Genomic DNA, 19,244 nt, shown 5'->3' on the forward strand with positions numbered 1-19,244 from the left:
AGTGCAGTGGCTCCTGGATGACTCAGGATTCAGTTTCTCAACAGGACGGGAGCAGACCGACTCTGTGTCTGCTCCCGCTCACCAAGTTTTTAATGAAAATCTATAAGGCTTTGGGCACAGGAGACAGAGCAGAGGAACTTGGCGGAGAAGAACAAGAACACGAGTGTGCTCCGGAGAAATAGAAGTGAGCATGCATAAAAAGTATTAAGGAGGAAGAAAGGTTAAAAATGCAGGAAAATGCATGGAAAAGGGATGAGCGAGATGATGAAACCAGAGGATCAACTCAAAGACCAACTATCCGCCCTAACTGGACGGGACAGAGGATGGCAGGGAAGACAGTTATCACAGAAATATACAAGGATGTTCACCAAATATCAATATGAGAAAGTTATAAGACAGTAGTATCCCAATAAAAAGTAAATTAGCCACCCAACATAATGAAGAAAAACAGCCTACCCCAGGGTCATGGTTAAAAGTTCATCTGCTAAAGAAATACAGAAAGTAATAAACATTTCCAAAGGACTGGGAAGATGGCCTCGGGGTAGTGGGCTGGCTACACCAGAGCAGAGGGAGCCGAATCTTCCCCAGATGTACAAAGCCCTACACTGTCTATAGTTTTAAAATAGTGTAAAAAATATTATTTTGAAATACAGGGATTAAAAAAATAAGTAAAAGAAGTTGCAGGTGGGTGTAAATGTGAAGGGCTGGACAAAGGCTGTTAGTGCTAAAAGCTCTGTGGTGTGGATTTAAACCACATCTGAATTTAAACCTTATCCTGGCTCTTTTTCAGACTAACATATTCACAATTTATCTTTAGACTTAAAAGACTATCCTGATGCGTCCCCACTAATGTTGCAAGACATACTAGACTCTACTTACCAGAAGTCATCTGAGGACTGCTCTCTGGCTAGTTCCGGGAAGTGGCTGGCAGGAAAAAAACTGAGTGGTCAGGAGATGAATCCAAACACAGGGAATGGGCAATTCTTAGAATATGTGTGCAAATTCACAGGTGCCCTGGGACCTCTCAGTAAAGTTGAAGAGACAAGTCATATTTTAGCTGTTTAAAGATTTACTAGGAAACCCACTAATTTTTTAAAACATATTTAATAACAACCACACACCCAAATCCCTCAAAACAACAAAATAACAACTGTGCTTTGTTGGAAGACTAGGAATGGGGTCTCCAAAGGTGGCAAACATACTCACCCATAGGTCACGCCAGCAATGCTACACTTCTTAAAGTTCATGATATTGCATGTAAGAGTTCCAGTCTTGTCAGAAAACAGGTATTTTACCTACACAAAGAATGAATAAAATGCAGAGAGAGTAATAGAGGGCTGAAGAGATGGCTCAGTAGTAAGAGCACTGGCTGTTCTTCTAGAGAACTAGTTCAGTTCCCAGCAACCACAAGAAGGGTGACAACTGTCTGTAACTCCAGTTTCAGGAACTTAGGGCCCTCTTCTGGATTATTATGTGGTACACAGACATATGTACAATCAAATCACCCATACACATGAAATAAAGTAATTTTTAAAAACGAATGGGACAAGATGCAAGGATCAAGACTTGAAATTGTCTGTTTATCTGGAAACCTTCCTGAAATTTAAATGAGTCTATAAAAGTAAACAAATCAATCATAAATGATGTACTTTAATTCATAGATATTTACAAAACTTTTTGTTACTAATTCTACAGTTGGGTAATAAAGAATAAAAGAAGCTTCTGTAATCCCTCTGGCCACCATCTGTCAGCATCACCACATATTATTCAACATTTCAGTGATAAATTTCGTTCTCCCATGTTCTTACAGAAGATGCAGTTCTTTTAAGAGTCCATCCTCTGACTAGAATAAAAACAGCCAGCATGGGAAGACATCCCTGAAGACACAGAGTGACACTCAAAGTTAGCAGTACCCAGCGACTGTTTAGTTGAACTTGAGGCCCATTCAATAGCATAGTAATCATTCCTAGTACTAGAAACCTATCCACACCTGGAGCTACTGAGCTCACAGATCTCAGAAGAGAACCTACTACCACAAGACCAACGTTATCTCCTGGCGTTTTTTTAGCCAGTGTCACTGTGTAGTCTTGGTTGGCCTGGTACATGTTTTAAAACTAGCTAGCACACCTTGTGAGAAAAAACTAGTTTTCCCCATGGATGAGCCTAATTAGTTGTCGATAGAACACCAAGTGGTCACCCTGATCATAAACACACAGCAACACCAAATGACTCAGTAAATTGTACTTACATGTTTATGCATTTATAGAATTATGCATAACAATAATTAAAGAAAAGGGAGCCAATGATTTGAGGTCATTGGAGAAGCTGAAAGATGGGAGATGGGAGGAATTCAAGGAAGAAAAGGAAAAGGGAGAAGTGCTATGATTACATTTTAATTCAAATAAGTGTTTTAAAGATTACATGATGATCAAATGGGGACAGGCAACTTGTCTACATGGAAATTTATTTAAAATAAAATAATAATTACATATCTCTACAATGTGTACCTATTTCAAAACATGTATGCATATTACTCATATTGATTAATGGAATAACTGGTTTTGTTGCTTTCAATTAATAACAAATTTTGTTTCATACAGAGTAAATCTAGAGACATAAAAAACACAGCAGAATTAGTTCATTTTGTCTTTTATTAAAAAAGAATTAAAAGATTATCAACATAGTAAAAAAGGAAATCTTGTAAAGAATTGTCAAATTTGCAATCCCTCTCCCTCTTAAATTTTAACTTCTCCTCCTTCAGAAAACCTCCCCACGCCCAGTTAGGACAGGGGATTTCATCCTGGGCACTGTCTTGAACACCTTCAGTCCTTCCACCTCACTGGCTCAGTTCAATGGCATCTGAGGACAGTTATATATTTAGCCCTGTAAACTGACAAAGGTAACTGAAGGCCACATGCAGAGTTGTCCCTAAATATCTACAGCTGGCAGTTCTGAGAACCCCTGTGAATACCAAAATTCTCATGCTCAGGTCCTCTATATAAAGTGGTGTAGTGTTTGCACAAAACCTACACACAACCTCCTCAGTGTTTCACATAATCTTAGGTGGTATGTAACACCTAAGACAATAGCTAGGGAAGGTGTCACAAGAGTCTTCTGTGTATATTTGGTACAGATACAACCACTGGAGGAACAATCACACTGTTGACCTGCAGTTGGCTAACTACACAGGGCTCAAGCCTGCTCCAGATGGACTCAAACATATCCAGAAGGACACAGACATATGACTAACCACATTGTCATTGCACTGTGTGTGTGTGTGTGTGTGTTTGGAAAGAATGCTTAAGAAAATAGAGCGGACAGGCGTTCATGTTGCCTGGAAACATTGGGAAGGATTCAAAGAGGCAAATACCACCTGATATAATAGGGGTAGAATTTAACCAATGACAATGCCATTGTAGAAAGAATGAATGCAGGTAGATAAAAGACAGACAGACAGACAGACAGACAGAGACTCTTGCATACACACACAGAGATAGATGATAGATAGACGCATGCATGCAGGCATTCGTGCACACACACACACACACACTGATAGATGATAGACAGGTGGCACTGGGTTCTGTCCCTGAAGTCGGGAGGACAGGGGAGGACAGGGACATGGGCCTCACTTAGGAAGATGTGTGCTCTGTGCCAGGCTATTCTCTTTAAATGATAATCCACCTCACTGTGCCAAATAAAACTGAGTACTCTTTTGGGTTCAACATTTTCTATTTAAAAATTAGAAAAATTTATTCTTAGCTCTAACTAGATTTAGAAAATATCAAGGAAACACAATCACCTGAAAATGTGGCTCCAGAACTCTATTTTATTACAAAATTTGACTGACAAATCTGAGCTTCAACTTTCTAGCAATAACTCCCAAAGCTCTAACACCACTTCAGGACTGACTCTGTCCTTAAGGGGAGAGAAGAGGAAGAGGGTATCGACCTTATTCCTGGCCCTCGGATGAATTAGAGGTCAGGCTTACATCTTCCCAGAAGGCCATGTGGAAGGTATTGCAGGGCCAGACTTAGACAGGCAACCAACAGTCTTCCACTTGTCACTTAGCAAGCTTTCCTGAGGTGATCTAATCATTTTTAAAAAAATCTATAAAATGAAGATGTGGCACATCATCTCCCACTTAGATTGTTGTGAAGTTAAAGATACATAAAATAAAATCAGTCTTTAATTACTTTAGGTTGAGAGTAAATTTGATTGTTGGAGGTTTTAGATGTATAAAATAAAATCATACTCTTTAATTACTTTAGGTTATGAATACATTTTATGTTTTCAATAAAGGCTATGCCTTGCAGTGGTTCAATGGAAGAGGCAGGCATAATGAAACAAGAAAGGCATGATGAGCAAGTAAAAGTCAATGTGAGACACAAAAGTCATGACTCCCTGGACTATGTCAGGGATGCCCGTCCTTCAAACAACCCCCATGATTTGTGGAGCAGCCCAACAGTCAGTGTCTTACCCTGTTTTTCTTGTCATCTGTCCTGACAAACACATTGAAAAAGATCCAAAATAACATTGTATTTTTGTACAATGTTCTGCACATTTTTTATCCGGATATGTTCTGGGCAGAATGATATACTTGTGTCTCTAAAGCCAAGTGGCAATAGCATTTATAGCCGCATTGCAAACCAGATGTCCTAGCCACAGTCATGGATAACTATTCCTGCAAAATTCCCCCAGGTCTCCTCTGCTAACACTTGCTTCCTGCTCACTGCACTGCCCTCAAACTCCCCAGACAGGCTCTCACCTGCCCAAGCTCTTCATTGAGGTTTGATGTCCTGGCCATGGCAGGGGTGTCATTTTCAATATAATACATATCCATGTCCTGAAAGGGAAAATGGGGGGAAGGAGAGAAGGGAAGGAGCCTTTAGACAACATGTAATTCTAATATCTCATTAAGATTGACACAGACCTGAGCATCTTAAAATCCTTCCATTTTCATTTAAATCCTAACTTGTAACTTGGGTAAAACTGGAGCTGCATGAGGACAGACAATCCCTATGACACAGTGTGACCCATGGTATTTAGGGCTGGGTTCATCTCATGTCCTGTGAGCTGGGTCAGTGCCTTGTTCGAACGCTTATTGTGAAAACCAACATAAAACACACATGAAAGTGCCTGGTCTGGAAAAATGAAAGAAAGAGAGAGAGAGAAAGAGAGAGAGAGAGTAAGGCCCAGTGCTTAATAGCCATGGCAATCCCTTGAAGAGTTCACCTCAGCACCTACAATCTATCCAAGGTGACTGTCATGATGAAATCGGTGCAGAATGGACAGTCTGGTGAGCACATGAGAGACCTTTTCCTTAGCATCAATGAGATTTTGGGAGCACAGGCATGGTGGCCAGATGGCAAGCACCCCCTGAGCCTCCTCCCCACCTCCCCACCCCTGCGGTTATCCTAATCATCAGTGTAGCTGGCTCAATCCCATGTCCTAACAGCTAACAGCCTTTATGATTTCTTTTCTGGGACTCGATGGGATGACAAAGGCTCATGGAGCGTACAAGAGGGTGGTGGCTGGCCGTCCTCCAGTAGCTCATGTTTCACACTCTGCTTTGAAACTCACCCAGTTTATGAAGAGGGCTTGCGTGTATTTCACGACCTCAAGTGTCACCAGCAGGCTGATAGGAATCAGATTGTTGTACAAGATGATAAACGTCAGCAAGTTGTAGCCAAAATTATCTGAGTTTGTGTCTACAGAAAAAAAAAAAAAAAAAAACAAGATATCCATACAGCTTTAGTGAAAGTCTGCATTGAGTTTCTTCCCATTTTGTTATTTTGGGTTTTTTTCACTAAAAGATGCTCACAATGAGAGCCTTCATTATGTGCTTCTCTGGAGACTAAGTTATTGAGCCCATTCAAACGCCAAAGACTATTTCCATCCATGTACATTGTGCTGACTTCTCTTTAGAGGTTGGGGGAGGAGAGAGAAGAGGGATCAGAAATAGAGCTCTCCTGGGAGGGGAGCGCCCTCATTGGCCTCAAAGGGGCTTGTGGTTATTACAGAGGTAGCCAGGCACCACCGTGGGAACCAAGAAGGGAGGCTCCAGAGAAGGCAAGCAGAAATGGTGGATTAGTAGGTTAACAGAAACAAGCTCACAAGTATTTTTTTTCTTTTCTTTTAGCTCTTTAAAAGATCTGAGATTATACAACGCACTAATTATAATGCTGTATTGTTAGGTTAATAATACAAACATGCAGTGTATATATGACAATAATAGCCTAGCGGGAGAGAGCATGAAGGTGTGCTGGTCTGAGGTTTGTGAAGTTAGTAACACAGAAGGGTTCTCATGTTGTCATCCCTAGAGCAACCATAAGAACGTGTCTTTTAAAATGACTGAGAAGCAATTATTTGGGCATAAAACAGTCCCCAGATATACCCATCTTCACTTCATCATGTGAGTCCTAATCTGCTTTCTCTCCAAGAAGGCCTGGCATAGGTATTGTGGCTATAGGGAACAGAGGGAGAGAGGGCATGACTACCACTCCCAGCCCCGCATGGTAGGACTTTCTAAGAGATTTGACCCACAATAGTGAGCAGCAGTCACCCCAGGACTCACCCATCTTCTTGATGTACCAACTCTTTCCTCCATGGGACCCATTCCAGAACAGGGCACCCACCGAGCTCACCAGCGCCATGACCAGCAGGATGCCAAACAGCACCAGGATCTGCACATTGGTTACCTTCTCAACGTTTGACCTTTTGAGAGGTGCTTTTGTTGAATTCTGTAAACCAGTATTGAAAGTCAGTAACCACCACGAAACAGGCTAGAGAATGGGTAAGGAGAAACGGAATAAAACAACCACATTCAATGATGAAAAAGACTATTTCTCTTCCAAATAAATGGCAAAATTAAAAAGTGCACCATACTGTTGAGTAAACAGACTAGTTTGTAAAAGAAATTCTCCAGTTTAAAGAACTTACCTGAGGTGGTTTCAATAAGAATGGCTTGTATATTTGAATGTGTAGTCACCAGGGAATGGTACCATTTGAAAGGATTAGAAGGATTAAGAGGTGTGGCCTTGTTGAAGGAAGTATGTCATTGCTGGTATAATTTAGGGTTTCAAAAGCTCATGTCAAGCCCAGAGTCTCTCCCCTTCTCTCTGCCTATTGATCTCAGCTACTGCTCCAGCATCTACCTGTATGGCACCATATACCCCTACATGACGATAATGAACTAAACCTCAGACACTGTAAGCAAACTCCCAATTAAATGCTTTCTCTTGAAATAGTTGTCTTGATCATATCACTACAGAATTAGATCATTGGATCATTGACTAAGACAATACCCCAACTCTGCATGATCTATTCGGTACTTTCCTTTACACCTTAGCATAACATTGGCAACTTTCACAGGCACAGTGGACTCTAGATAATGTAAGTCTGGTCTAAAAGCAACCAACACACAGCTAATTCTTCACCATAAAAATCTAAGGAGAACCTCAAATCAATGATTTAGCTCTGTTGTAAGTATCAGAGAGATAGTTAAAGTGTACATGTTCCTTACAGTAGGAAGGAATAAAAAATAGACACAAATATAGATATATCAATAAAGTAAGAGAGAATATGGGTAGATAGACATCAAAGCAAATGAACAAAAGTTCACTTGAAGAGCTGCAGGAAGGACCTTTACAGCAGAAGGACCTTGAGTTGAGTTGTGTGAAGAAGGTAGCCAAGAGAGCAGAAAGAGAATAAAGTCTGATGCCTGGTAAAAAACAACTCAGTTGGAGCTGAGGCCTATGTTGGGACTTGGGTATACTAAGATGTTCAGGAAAGCAGCACTTGAGGCTCACTGCATTTCACATGGAAGATGTGAGACTACATCCTCTCAGCAGTGGAAAAGGCAATCATGTGGGATCAACAAGATAATGATATACCCAAATCAATTTTATAAAAGAAATTTCCAAAAAATGACTATGATAGGCCAATGATGGGCTTCAAGAAGAACTTCATGGAGGTAACTAGCCTGAACTTCCTTAGATAAGCTCAGTCTACTGCACAGCATCACCCATGTCTTTCCAAATTCCATTGCAGACCCAGAGATTCTGTCTACTGTGACCACTGTGGATTTCACTGGGGATGGGGAAGTTGGGGGACAGCTATGCTTGGAAACTTTAGGCTCTCTTCTGGGTATGTTCCCTTTTTTTTATGCTCTGTTGTTAGTTCAGTAAATTGTTTTATATGGACTTTGAAGAAAAGTCTTCCAGAGTCAAGATGGAAATTTATTAGCAAAGACTATCTTATAATCAGTCACACACCACAGGAAGGCTGCAGGGACAGTATACCCACATCTGGCCTCAAACTGAGTTCCAGGAGCCATTCTGTTTCAAGACTGATTATTCAAATCCTTTAAATTCTGTATTTAATTAAAAGTCATTAAATTTGCAGGAAGGAAGAAAATGGCAAAAGCTGTCATTTCTGTGATCCTGTCGGTAAGCTGAAGTGGTTGAAATTCAGCCAGTCACTAGTGTTAAGAAAACAGACTTTCCATCCAACACAAGGAGACAACCTAAAACTCTAGGTTTTAACACGAGTCCAGCATGGAAAGCCAAGCTCAGAATACTCACTTCATTTCCAAACATGGCCACATATAACAATGAGTTCTTAATGCTCAATGACTACTAAAACAATGAGTTCTTTTATAAAATTCTTAAAGGAAACTATTACTTTAATGTCTGGGACTACAAGAAAAATGGGTCACACTGTCAGATATTGCAAATGTTGGAATCTGACCTGAGTTGTATATATCTTATTCCTCTTGAGAAAGCTGACATCAATCAGAATGATAGTCAGAATAAGCCAAGCTGAGGTTGATTTGATTTAGTTCTTCTGTCTTTAAAATAGCTGTACCAGGGCTAGAGAGATGGCTCAATGGTTACAAGCACTGGCTGTTCTTGTAGAAGACCTAGGTTCAATTCCCAGCACCCATGTAACTGCTCACAACCATATGTAGTCACTCCAGTTACAGGGGATCTGATACCTTTCTTCTGTCTTCTGGCCTCTGCAGGCACCATACACACATGGTGCACGGAAATTCATATATGCAAAACACCTATACACATTAAATAAAAAATAAATATTTTAAATAATAGAAACACCTTCCTCATGCCAAAGAATAAATGAATACATATATGTGAGTCAAAAAACAATGTATGCTTTGTTATAGCCAATATTTCTTATAATTATTGATTGTCTCTTTGCCATTAAGTCAACCAACAGAAATGATTTGAGTGGGTGCTGTGTGTAGCTGCACTAAGCATGAGCTGAGGGAACTCTGACAGGTGTAAGGTACACAATGGGAGCTCAGGCACCCTAAAGCTATCCAGCTCACACTCCACTGTCAACTACGCAAGTGTAAACACAATGTTAGTTCATGAATAGAATGGCTTCCAGCTGTGGATGTTATTTTATATTCCTTTTGAAATTTCATTGTTCATGTTGTTTCAGCCCTAAAGGCACTGGGAGACTAGCACAGATGTTTCCGGGGTTTTCCATCACTCTCAGTCTGTCAACAGCAGTAAGTCTTGCCAAGGTTTGTCACACAGAGAGCAGAAAAAAAAATGCCCCTCACCCTCAAAGGATGCAAATGGCATGAGCGCTCCTTGTCCATTGAAGACATAATGGGGATGCTCTGGTACAAATTATGCTTGGCCTGAGCTCTGAAGCTGTTATAGTAATATGTGATCTAGAAGAACAACACTATACCCTGAAAAATCACCCAGGTTACAAGGAGACAGCATGAGTTTTTAATAAGCCTAATCTGAAAAACTAGCCTTGGGACTCTACCCAAATCTGAGCTTCCTACCCATGGACTCTTTACCACTTCATTGTAAAAACACAGAAGCTCTGGTGAGCACAACTCCAAGGGTCTGCTGTGGTTACTGATAACGTGCTGCAAACATTCAAGGCTGCTTAAGAGGTGTCGGAGCATGAAACTATCTGTCAAGATGCTCTTTGTAAGCAGACTGCTCAGAAACAATGAACTGTAACAGTTCCAATCTTGTGAATGGCAGAGGATGGAGAAGAAAAGTGTATCAGACACATCTCAGACATGTGGAACAATTTTCCTTCAGATGCAGAACAATTTTCATTCACTCAAGAGCTGCCATGGCGGTGGTAGAGCATTTTTCTACTTGCTATCAAGTGCCCCTCCAACACACACTTTCTATGAATATTCTTCTGGGCCTAGAGGCCTCCCTTGTCATCCCCAAAATGCTGTGTCTTCCCCCATGCTTCTGAATCTCTTCTCCTACCACTTTTCTTATTCTAGGTGACAACATGTGACACCCCAAATCAGACCCCTCTCCCAAAACAGGATGCTTCACATCCATTGGCATTTGGAGGTAGCTCTCCCAGATATACGGGTAAGACCTCATAATACTTAAGCCATTGTTCCTCCAAGTCGATGCCAGTTGAACATTTATCGTCTTCTCTTCCTTCAACAGGTCACCTCTTCCAACCTCACCAACACCAAAGACTTGAGAAATTAGCTCATGGAATTCTCTGGTCCCGCCCCATTTTTAGTCTACCTTTACAATACCACCCTTCATCTATCTGAATTACTGAGTCTCTTTCCACTCAGCACCAAGGGACCGGGCACTGTTGGACCTTGAGCTCCCACTGCCATGGACCAGCCCTGGGTCTTCTAATCTATAAGCCCTCAACATGAGAAACTTGGAGGTGACTACTGCATACTCAGAGTTACCTGTCACCCAACAACTTGGAGGATAAATCTTTGGTTCCAGGAAGTCTCACAGCCTTCTAATCAAGATTCCTTCCATGTCTTCATTGCATTAACCAGCACTCTAAGCCTGGGATTGGAAAATCTTGCATATGCATCTGCAGCACTTTCGAACAGCATCATTTACATAAGTACATCCCTACTTTTATATTTTCCATATTACTACTTTACCTACCTGGCTCCCAAGGGTAAAGATTTAGCCTTTGTGCTGCGAATGTTCTCAGATGGCTTAGCATAAGACTCAGACATTTTTCAACCAAAACATAATTCAAGTGTGGCTTTGGGAGTTACACAAAATGGCAGAAGCCACAACTCTCTTTAATAGGTATAAGTAACAAAATACAACACTGTTATATACTAATTTCCTCTGATATAAAGCATTTCATTTTAAAATGAAGCTTATTAAGACACAAGGGTTTTTCCACCTAAGAGAAGGTAAAGTATTCTATACTACAGACCAGCTCCTTGAACTTGGAAAATAAACAACCCAATGGCTATACAAAGTCCCTGAAACTGATCAGATTCACTAGGTTTTTCCCTTCCCAAGAATCTATAAACAGTAAGGACTGCTGAAAGGTATTTCGAGCCATTGGGCTGCTTAGAAGAGGCTCAGACCAGCTGAGCTTCCTGGAAGAAGCAGAGCCCTAGCAGAGGCAAATGCCAACAAAGCTGCCTGGAAAGAACATTCTCTGACCTGCCAAGTTGCGGGCAGGCTATGTGCTCCAGATTTCCAGATTTTATGAGGCATCACCCATGCTGGCTGGGCTTTGGTGATGGAGCTGTCTATAAGTCATTTCTGCTCTTCTAAGCAACCCCTCCCCCATATTCCTATAGGTGATTCCAATAAAATCACTGATTCATCAAGCTGGACTTTGGTAGTATCTGTACTCTGGTTTGTCATTGTTTCCCTGTCCAAGAAGAATACAGGTTTGTTCATGTCTCCCCAGGAATAGTATCACACAACAAATGCCAAAAGATATCAGAAGAATGCAAGAAATGACACAGAGAGACACTGATTTGTGTAAAAGCTCAAAAGACATTTGGCCAAATAAATTTCACTTATATAAATATGGACTGTAAGTCTATACACAAAAATTTAAGAAAAAGTATTAACAGTAAAAAAGAGAAAAATTATTTTAAATTAGTACTGTTTCTTTGATATATGAAGACTAAACATTAGTTCGAAGTCCCTTGCTTTTAAATGACCCAGAATTCATATAATTAGAGTTTACTATAAAATCCTAATTAGTGTGATTCAGAGGACAAATAGGGAAAAAATTTAAAGGATAACTAAGTCCTCCTTACATCCAGAAGACAAAAGTTAGAGCCAGCTGCCCCTCTTGAACCTAGACAATAAAGGTCAATTATATTCAGAGAGACTGTGGCCACATGCTGGCAGGGTCCAGAAGGAATCACATAAGGATTATCTGTATTTTCCACCCTTGAGGAAAACAGAGAAATGGAGAAACAAACAATAAAGAGGCTAGAGTTGGCACAGCTTTCCAGAGAAACATTTTACCTGCATGAGTTTGGTGTCATGTCCAGTATACACAACAACACCGAAGACCCACTGTGTGTTCCTCAGCTGTGTGCCTCTCAGTAAGATCTGGTCAGGCCCAAGGGCAACGGAGCTAAAAATAAGAAAAACATTTGTATTTCTGGATAATCTGTCAAATAAGCATACATTTTCCTTTACATAAGCCTACAACACACCAAATGTTCCCGCCAGTCAAATTGCTAATTTATTCTTTGCTTAATCTACCTATCTTCCCTACCTAAACACCTGTCTTTTCCATTCTTTGTTATAGAATAGGATGGAGTTTTTTTTCCCATAAAATGTCAGAGAGGATTATGTCTCATAATCCTGCTGTGCAACTCAACACTGAGAAAGGAAATGCTGAAAATCCAGAAGCTTATTCATTTCTAAAAACAAATTTACTTTATAGACTATGAAATGAAAAAAAAACAGCAATAAACTCATATCAAATGGCATAGTGATTAAATGAGCATCTGAGGGACCGTCTCCAGAGGGGAAGCACGCTGGGTGGCTGCACACTTGCACGGTTGGTTATCACATTGAACATCTGTTGAGTCCTAACATTCGGTGGCCCCTGCCCCCAGTCAAGGGACTTTTCAGTCAGGGGTTAGAACCCAAACAGTGGACCACAGATTATCATCAGGTGGATTACAGGTCAATATCACAACAAAAGATACTCTCAGACAGTAAGTCACATTCTGTGTGTGTGTGTGTGTGTGTGTGTGTGTGTGTGTGTGTGTGAGAGAGAGAGAGAGAGAGAGAGAGAGAGAGAGAGAGAGAGAGAGATCTGTGCTCATGTGTGTACATGCATGTGAAAGCCAGAGGTCAACATCATATATCTTTCCATCTTACATTCAAAACAGAGTCTCTGCCTCTCACTGATTTAGCTGGCTAGCCAATGGACTTCGGGGATCTGTCAATCTGAGCTTCTCCAGTGCTGGGTTGGGATTGCTTTTATGTGGGGACCAATAGTCCAAACTAATCTTCCTGCTTGCATAATAGACATTTCACTGACTGTGTAATAGTCACAGCCCCCATCTCATTCAACTTCCTAACAAGCAGAGCTGTAGTGAGGCTTGCTGGTGAAGTGCGGATCTACCAGTTATGCAGCACTGCAAAAACAAACGAAAACAACAGCAGCAACAACAAAACAAAAGCATGCTCTTTAGAAGAAAGCTAACTAGAAACTACACATCTGTTTCCCATGTGCAGTGAGCTGAATAGCATCAAATACCTCCCTGCTGCTTTCCTGCACCGTCTAATGCAACCTCAACCACGTATTAGCCTATCAAGTCACAAGCAAGAAAGAATAAGGTACTTTCTATGAACCCCATATGAGGTCTATGACTCGTTTCTTTTCAAAAATATCTCTTCTTTCCTTCAATGTGAGGGAAGTTTTAAATGAATTTAAGTGGTGTTTCAGTCTCTCAGAGCTGATCTAAACAAAAGAAGACACACTATTTTCAAACACTGTAAAGCTAGGATTTTCCAAAGCTCCGGGGGTTCTTGGCATGGGGGGAGGGGTGAGAAATAATTAAGAAAAGGAGCTGTGAAACCTCTTCCCATCCAAGTGCAGGGTGCCAGTGAAGTCGTAGAGGTGGCGGTTGGGCCCTTCACACTCTATCCTTCCCGACAGCTTCATGAGCACGTCCCTCGTCTGCATGTCGGCTGTGTGACTCAAGCCCTGAAATGGAATGATGAGCCAATAGAGAAAATCACATACTGCCATCCAGAGACTGCACAGCATTCTGTCAATCATAGGGACATAATGAGCCATCTGCCATGCGATCATCTGATAAGTCACATAGCCCCTCAAGACTGTGCACGGTTTGACACACAGATGTCAAATGGTTTCAATGGTGCAGAAGAGAGAGCTCCCACCTGTGAGGGAACCAGCCTTAGTTAAGTAACAGTCAAGGCACTGACAGAAAGCAACACTACTGCTGTCCTATAACACATCAGAAAGTCAGAAGAAACGGCTCTTTAATATTCTGCAGTATACCCCCTCATTACACTTACAACTTTTAACACTTTATTCTGAATATTTCGTAACAAAATAGTTTGACAAACTTCATCAATGCTTCTTCAAACAGAAAAAAAAAATTTAGAGCAAATGCCTATAGGAAAAAATAAAGATACATGGACTGAATTATTATTAAACTAAGTTTTATGAAGCAAAAAACTCCAGGAGGGTCAAATTCCTAGTATTTTTATTCATGAAAAACTATTCTTTATATTATAATACACTGTGTGGTGATAATAGGGGTGTTTTTTTTTATTTGTATTTCTTTTGTGCTGAGTTTATTCCTGTGCCAGAGGAGTTTTTTTTTCTTTTTAAAGCATGAAAAAAAATTTTCATGCACTATCTTTGATCATGGCTTCTCCCCTCTGCCGACTCCTTCAGGCTTTGCTTTATCAGTTTCTCCTAGGATGTCTGTTTTTCTCTGTGCAGCTCCCTCTTCTGGCTTCAGAACAATGGTTCATTTTCCGTGGAGATTAGCCTGGCATGGCAGAACAGCCCAGGCAGGGTTAACTCAACCAAGAGTGCTGTAAATATGGTGGCCCATCAGAAGATGTCCAATGACTGTACTCCATATCGAAACTTCCGTTCAGCGTGACTCTGCAGTTTTCAGCATGGGCAGCAGAAATTCAGACTCCTTCTGTCACAGAGGCCTCTCTCTGGCCTGGGCACACCTACGGACCTCACCACTGCGACACCGGAATGTCACACACTGTTTCTTTAAACATCTTTCAGAGACTTTGTAGCTTTCCAGATATGCAGCTCCCTATGGCCTGGGCACTTTCCTATGTGTTCTTAAAATGAACCCAAATATTTGAACTTCTTACTTTGCAGTTTATAGGGATTTGGGGGTCAAGATGGCAGTGAAACATTTCATAGGTCACCCCAGGCAGCTCATAGGAATAGTGGTAGGAAGCATTCAAGGCAAGGAAACAGTGTATCTAATGCTTGACTCTCCCCTGTGAGAACAGCAGCTCTAGCTGGAGATGCAAGCTGAGGCACCTGGATCTTCCTACCCCAGGTAGCTGCTCTTTTCCAGTTCCCCAGCTCAGTCTGGTGAGGACGCTCTTGTCCTGAGTGCTGAGGGCAGCGCTGAGGAAGATATGACACACTGGGGGCTGAGGAAACTCACTTTCCTAAGTTCCCAGGCCTCAACAGGTTTCCCTCGAAACTGGGGGCACAATCTTCTGTACATTCCACTGGACTTTAACAGATAATCTTCCATGGCTAAATGACATTTTCTCCACAAGGTACACAGTGGCTATTTGTACCATGTATCTGCAGCCTGGCTTCCTATAACAGCACAAGTCATGAAGTAACTTTACCTGTCGTATTTTAAGGTTTGTCTCACCATCCAGGTTAGCAGTTTCAACATAGCACATCCCCTGGGGCTCACTGTAAGGAAGGAGGAAAAGCCAATGTTAGTACTATCCTCTCCACAAATTCCCAGCTCATGAAACCTCTGATATGGAAACTGTTCTGCTGTTGGCCCTGCAAATGCAGTGTTACAAACTCTGGTCTGAGCAATGAGTGAGAAGGGGCGGAAGGGACACACTCTTTGGAGCTCAGCACCAATAATCTTGTGTCAGAGCCACATGCTTGGTCTTAACTAGACAATAACAGGATGGATGAGAAGCAGGCAGGCCTTGGTTCTAGAGTGGGAATAACGCCCACCCACCGAGGTAGAGTGATTCTTAAAGGCCGAAACCCTCCTGTCCCTGATAGATAGTGGTACCCTAGCAGGCCCAGCACAAACACATCTTTTGATGAAAATTAGAGCCATAGGACTTAAAAAGAAAAGGCACAAACGTGGTAGGCCTTTGTTTCTCTACATGCATCACCATGTCAAAAGGCACACCTTCTAGTCTCTTCTCCAACTTTCTGGCTTTAGTCAGTACAGGTAGTGGTGGAGAAAGGGCTCTGCAATCCACTGGCCAAGTTTAAAGTTCCTGATGATACTTTTAAGAGGCCATATGACCTTGGAAAGATGTTTAAGCTTTCTGTGCCTTGATTTTCCTATATCAGGGCTAAAAGCCATTAATCAGGTTGCTTCCATAAAACTCCACTCAGATATAAGGAGCTGTCAGCCCAGCAAAGCATCCATGGTAAGCCAGGTTATCTGAGACCACAGACCAGTTTCCTGGCCCAAACTTCCAACTGACTTATACTCTAATATTCCTAAGAGTCTCTGTTGGTATTGAATATGGCCCAATAAAGAATCAAATCCCATGTTTAGGGCTCTTCTCCCTACAATGGCTTAGGTCCTATCTTTAAACATTTTATCCCTAGTGAGAGTCAATGTTAAGCATAGCTTCTAATGAGGGATAAATCCCACACAAGAAACAGCTGCAAGCAGCCTGAGCACCCTCATTTCCCTGTATTATAGAGGGAGTTACAGTCCTAATGATGCATAGCATAGCCCTGAACTTCTGGAACAGACGGTCTCTGTTACCCTTACTTTGGCTTTCCTTCTTTGCAGTGTGTTACATTATTTACCAAGAAGTCAAGAAAGCTGAGGGTGTTATGACTCTGCACACCCCTGTGTGCCTATGCCTGTTTCTGCCACAAAACTACCCAGAGTGCAGCAGCTGTTTGGGGCAGAAACAGTGATGGGCAAGGCTACCAGCAGGTTCTGTCTGTCCTGAGAATATGTCTCTATATTTTCAGAACAGTTGTTCACAGGCAGTGCTGAGTGCTAGAGGTCAGACAGCTGGCAGGACTGACCAAGAAAGTGCCAACGTCTCAGCTCTGTTGTTCCTGGGTGTCATTAAACACTTTCTTTAATTAGTGTCTTGACCAGTGAAGAATACCCTAGAATTGCTGGGAGCTAAAGCAGTCAATTCTAGCAAAGGGACTTCTAAAAACCTAAGAAAATGAAAAGAAAAAAAAACAAAACAGCAAAACAAGACAAAAACAACCCAGGGTCAAGCCAGGAGAAGATAAGTGGCAAGGGTCCATGCTGAGTATCTCTAACTAATATGAAATGCTTAAGGCTAGAAGTTCCCCCAGTTTTTGACTGTTTCAGATTTTAAAATAGACTTTAGCAACTGAACATCTCAAATCTGAAATTCAAAATGCTCCAAAATCTAAAACCATAGTTGATTAGGGATGCTGAGCTTGTGAAGGGAGAGCAGGGTGGAAAACTCATGCGATAGAGAAGACGGATCAAGATTCTGCACTTCATTCAGCACTTTATCGTTCTTAACAAACCTGTGCCCACGGGCACACCTGACCTGGAGGAGAACAGGACCATGTCTGCTGGAAGATACTGTCCATTGAGGACCTTCACGATGTCTCCCACAGCCACCTAGAAACCAGGGACAGGACAGGAGGCACAGAAGAAAAGTGAGCACATATGTGATACAGGTGGTTACATACGTGAAGAAGAAACTTAGTATGTAAGGCGCACCCTGCAAGAACAACAGGCAGATGTTTCTACTGTGCCACAGCTGGCCTTCCATCTGTGGGTTCAACCAACTACACATGCAAACACTTTGCAAAGAGAAGTGTACATGACCCAGAGTGGTGGTGCAGGCCTAGAATCCCAGAGCTTGTGGTTTGAGGCCAGCCTGAGCCACATGGTGAGGCACTGTCTCAACAAAACAAAACGTAAAAGTCATGGCATTAACAAAGATGTCAAAGCAGCATCTGTGCTGAGCATCACACTCTATTTCTCTGACACTGTCCCCTAAGCTACATACCATAACACTGTTTCCATGGTGTTCACTGTAATCCAGAGATTTTACATTTGTGGGAGGATATACACATGTTCTGTGTAAACACTTCTCTGTTTTATATAAAGGACTTAAACATTTATACACTTTGACATCTGTTGTTGTGAACCTGGGTCTAGTCCCTACAGAAACTGAGAAATAACCACACTGCATTTTTAATTTTCAATTCTAGTTTCTGTCTGTCTGTCTGTCTGTCTGTCTGTCTGTACATATAGGCACCTTTGTGAAGGTGTATGTGAAGAAGAAGGTGTCAGAGTCCCTGGAGATGGAGTTACAGGCAGTCCTGAACCAGAGGATATATATAATACTTCTCTTAACCACTAAGCCGACCCTCCAACCCCAACATTGTAATTTTGCAGTGGTGTTTTATTAAAAAGTTTTTTAAAAAGAAAGAAGGAAAGGGAAGAGAAAAGATGAGTAAACAAGTATAAAGACCACATTTTCTTCCAAATACCCACTCAGCTCAAACACTCAAACATCTCCATAGCTGCTCATGGTAAAAGTGTCACACAAGTGGCTCTGAAGCTGGCCTGTGCAACTGTGAGTCCCCTGGGCAGCTGTGTAACCATGAGAAAACTATGGAAAATGTGTTAGGCACGTGGATGCCAGGGAATGGTCCTGCCATTGAGCTGACTATATTAAATATAAGGCTGTGTGTCTGCGTGTGTGTGTGTGTGTGTGTGTGTGTGTGTGTGTGTGTGTGTCTTTCATTCCGGAACTCAGAACATTGGGGCGGGTGTGGAGGAACTCTCGCTGCTGCCACCAGACAATTTAAGAACAGATTAATCGCCTACTCCAACAGTGGATTCTTTTTTCTTAAATCAAAGTGAGAAGACAAGTCAAATGATGTTCTCTTGTCTCTAAATAAAAGACACTTTATTTCTAGGATCTGGGTGCTAAGAAGTTTCAACTACAATGAGAAACTGGTGACTCAAAATCTTAAGATGCTTTTCTGTTTGGTATTCTTACACATGACCTACCATTCCAGGTTTGTGTGATACTTGCTAAAAGAATTTGTACAGTGAGAAAAAAACAAAAACAACTATTCAGAGTCCCTGAGTTCACTGCAGCCTCAGAAGGAGCCTCTTATCTCTCAACTGTAAAACAGTTAAGGACTCTCAGAATTGATCCCAACTACTGAGATCTACCTCTGTGAGGTCACCAGAATCAAAGTGCAGGGGCTCTGTCTCAATGTCG

The 19,244-nt window shown here is 41.6% G+C and overlaps 1 protein-coding gene across 1 annotated transcript in view; it reads right to left on the reverse strand.

The window, feature by feature from the left end:
• The window catches only part of Atp8a2 (ATPase phospholipid transporting 8A2), a 429,785-nt gene that overhangs the window by 366,575 nt on the left and 43,966 nt on the right, over positions 1-19,244 (reverse strand). The window contains exons 6-14 of the mRNA XM_028785873.1: positions 17,547-17,620; positions 15,639-15,708; positions 13,850-13,977; positions 12,276-12,387; positions 6,575-6,740; positions 5,581-5,708; positions 4,766-4,843; positions 1,207-1,295; positions 880-924 (exon numbers count right to left, since the gene is read on the reverse strand). Coding sequence (XP_028641706.1) covers positions 880-924; positions 1,207-1,295; positions 4,766-4,843; positions 5,581-5,708; positions 6,575-6,740; positions 12,276-12,387; positions 13,850-13,977; positions 15,639-15,708; positions 17,547-17,620 — 890 coding nt within the window. The remainder of the gene's footprint in view (positions 1-879; positions 925-1,206; positions 1,296-4,765; positions 4,844-5,580; positions 5,709-6,574; positions 6,741-12,275; positions 12,388-13,849; positions 13,978-15,638; positions 15,709-17,546; positions 17,621-19,244) is intronic.

This window comes from Grammomys surdaster, unplaced genomic scaffold (genome assembly GCF_004785775.1).
Source record: "Grammomys surdaster isolate TR1022 unplaced genomic scaffold, NIH_TR_1.0 125357, whole genome shotgun sequence".
In the NCBI taxonomy this organism is placed as follows: domain Eukaryota; kingdom Metazoa; phylum Chordata; class Mammalia; order Rodentia; family Muridae; genus Grammomys; species Grammomys surdaster.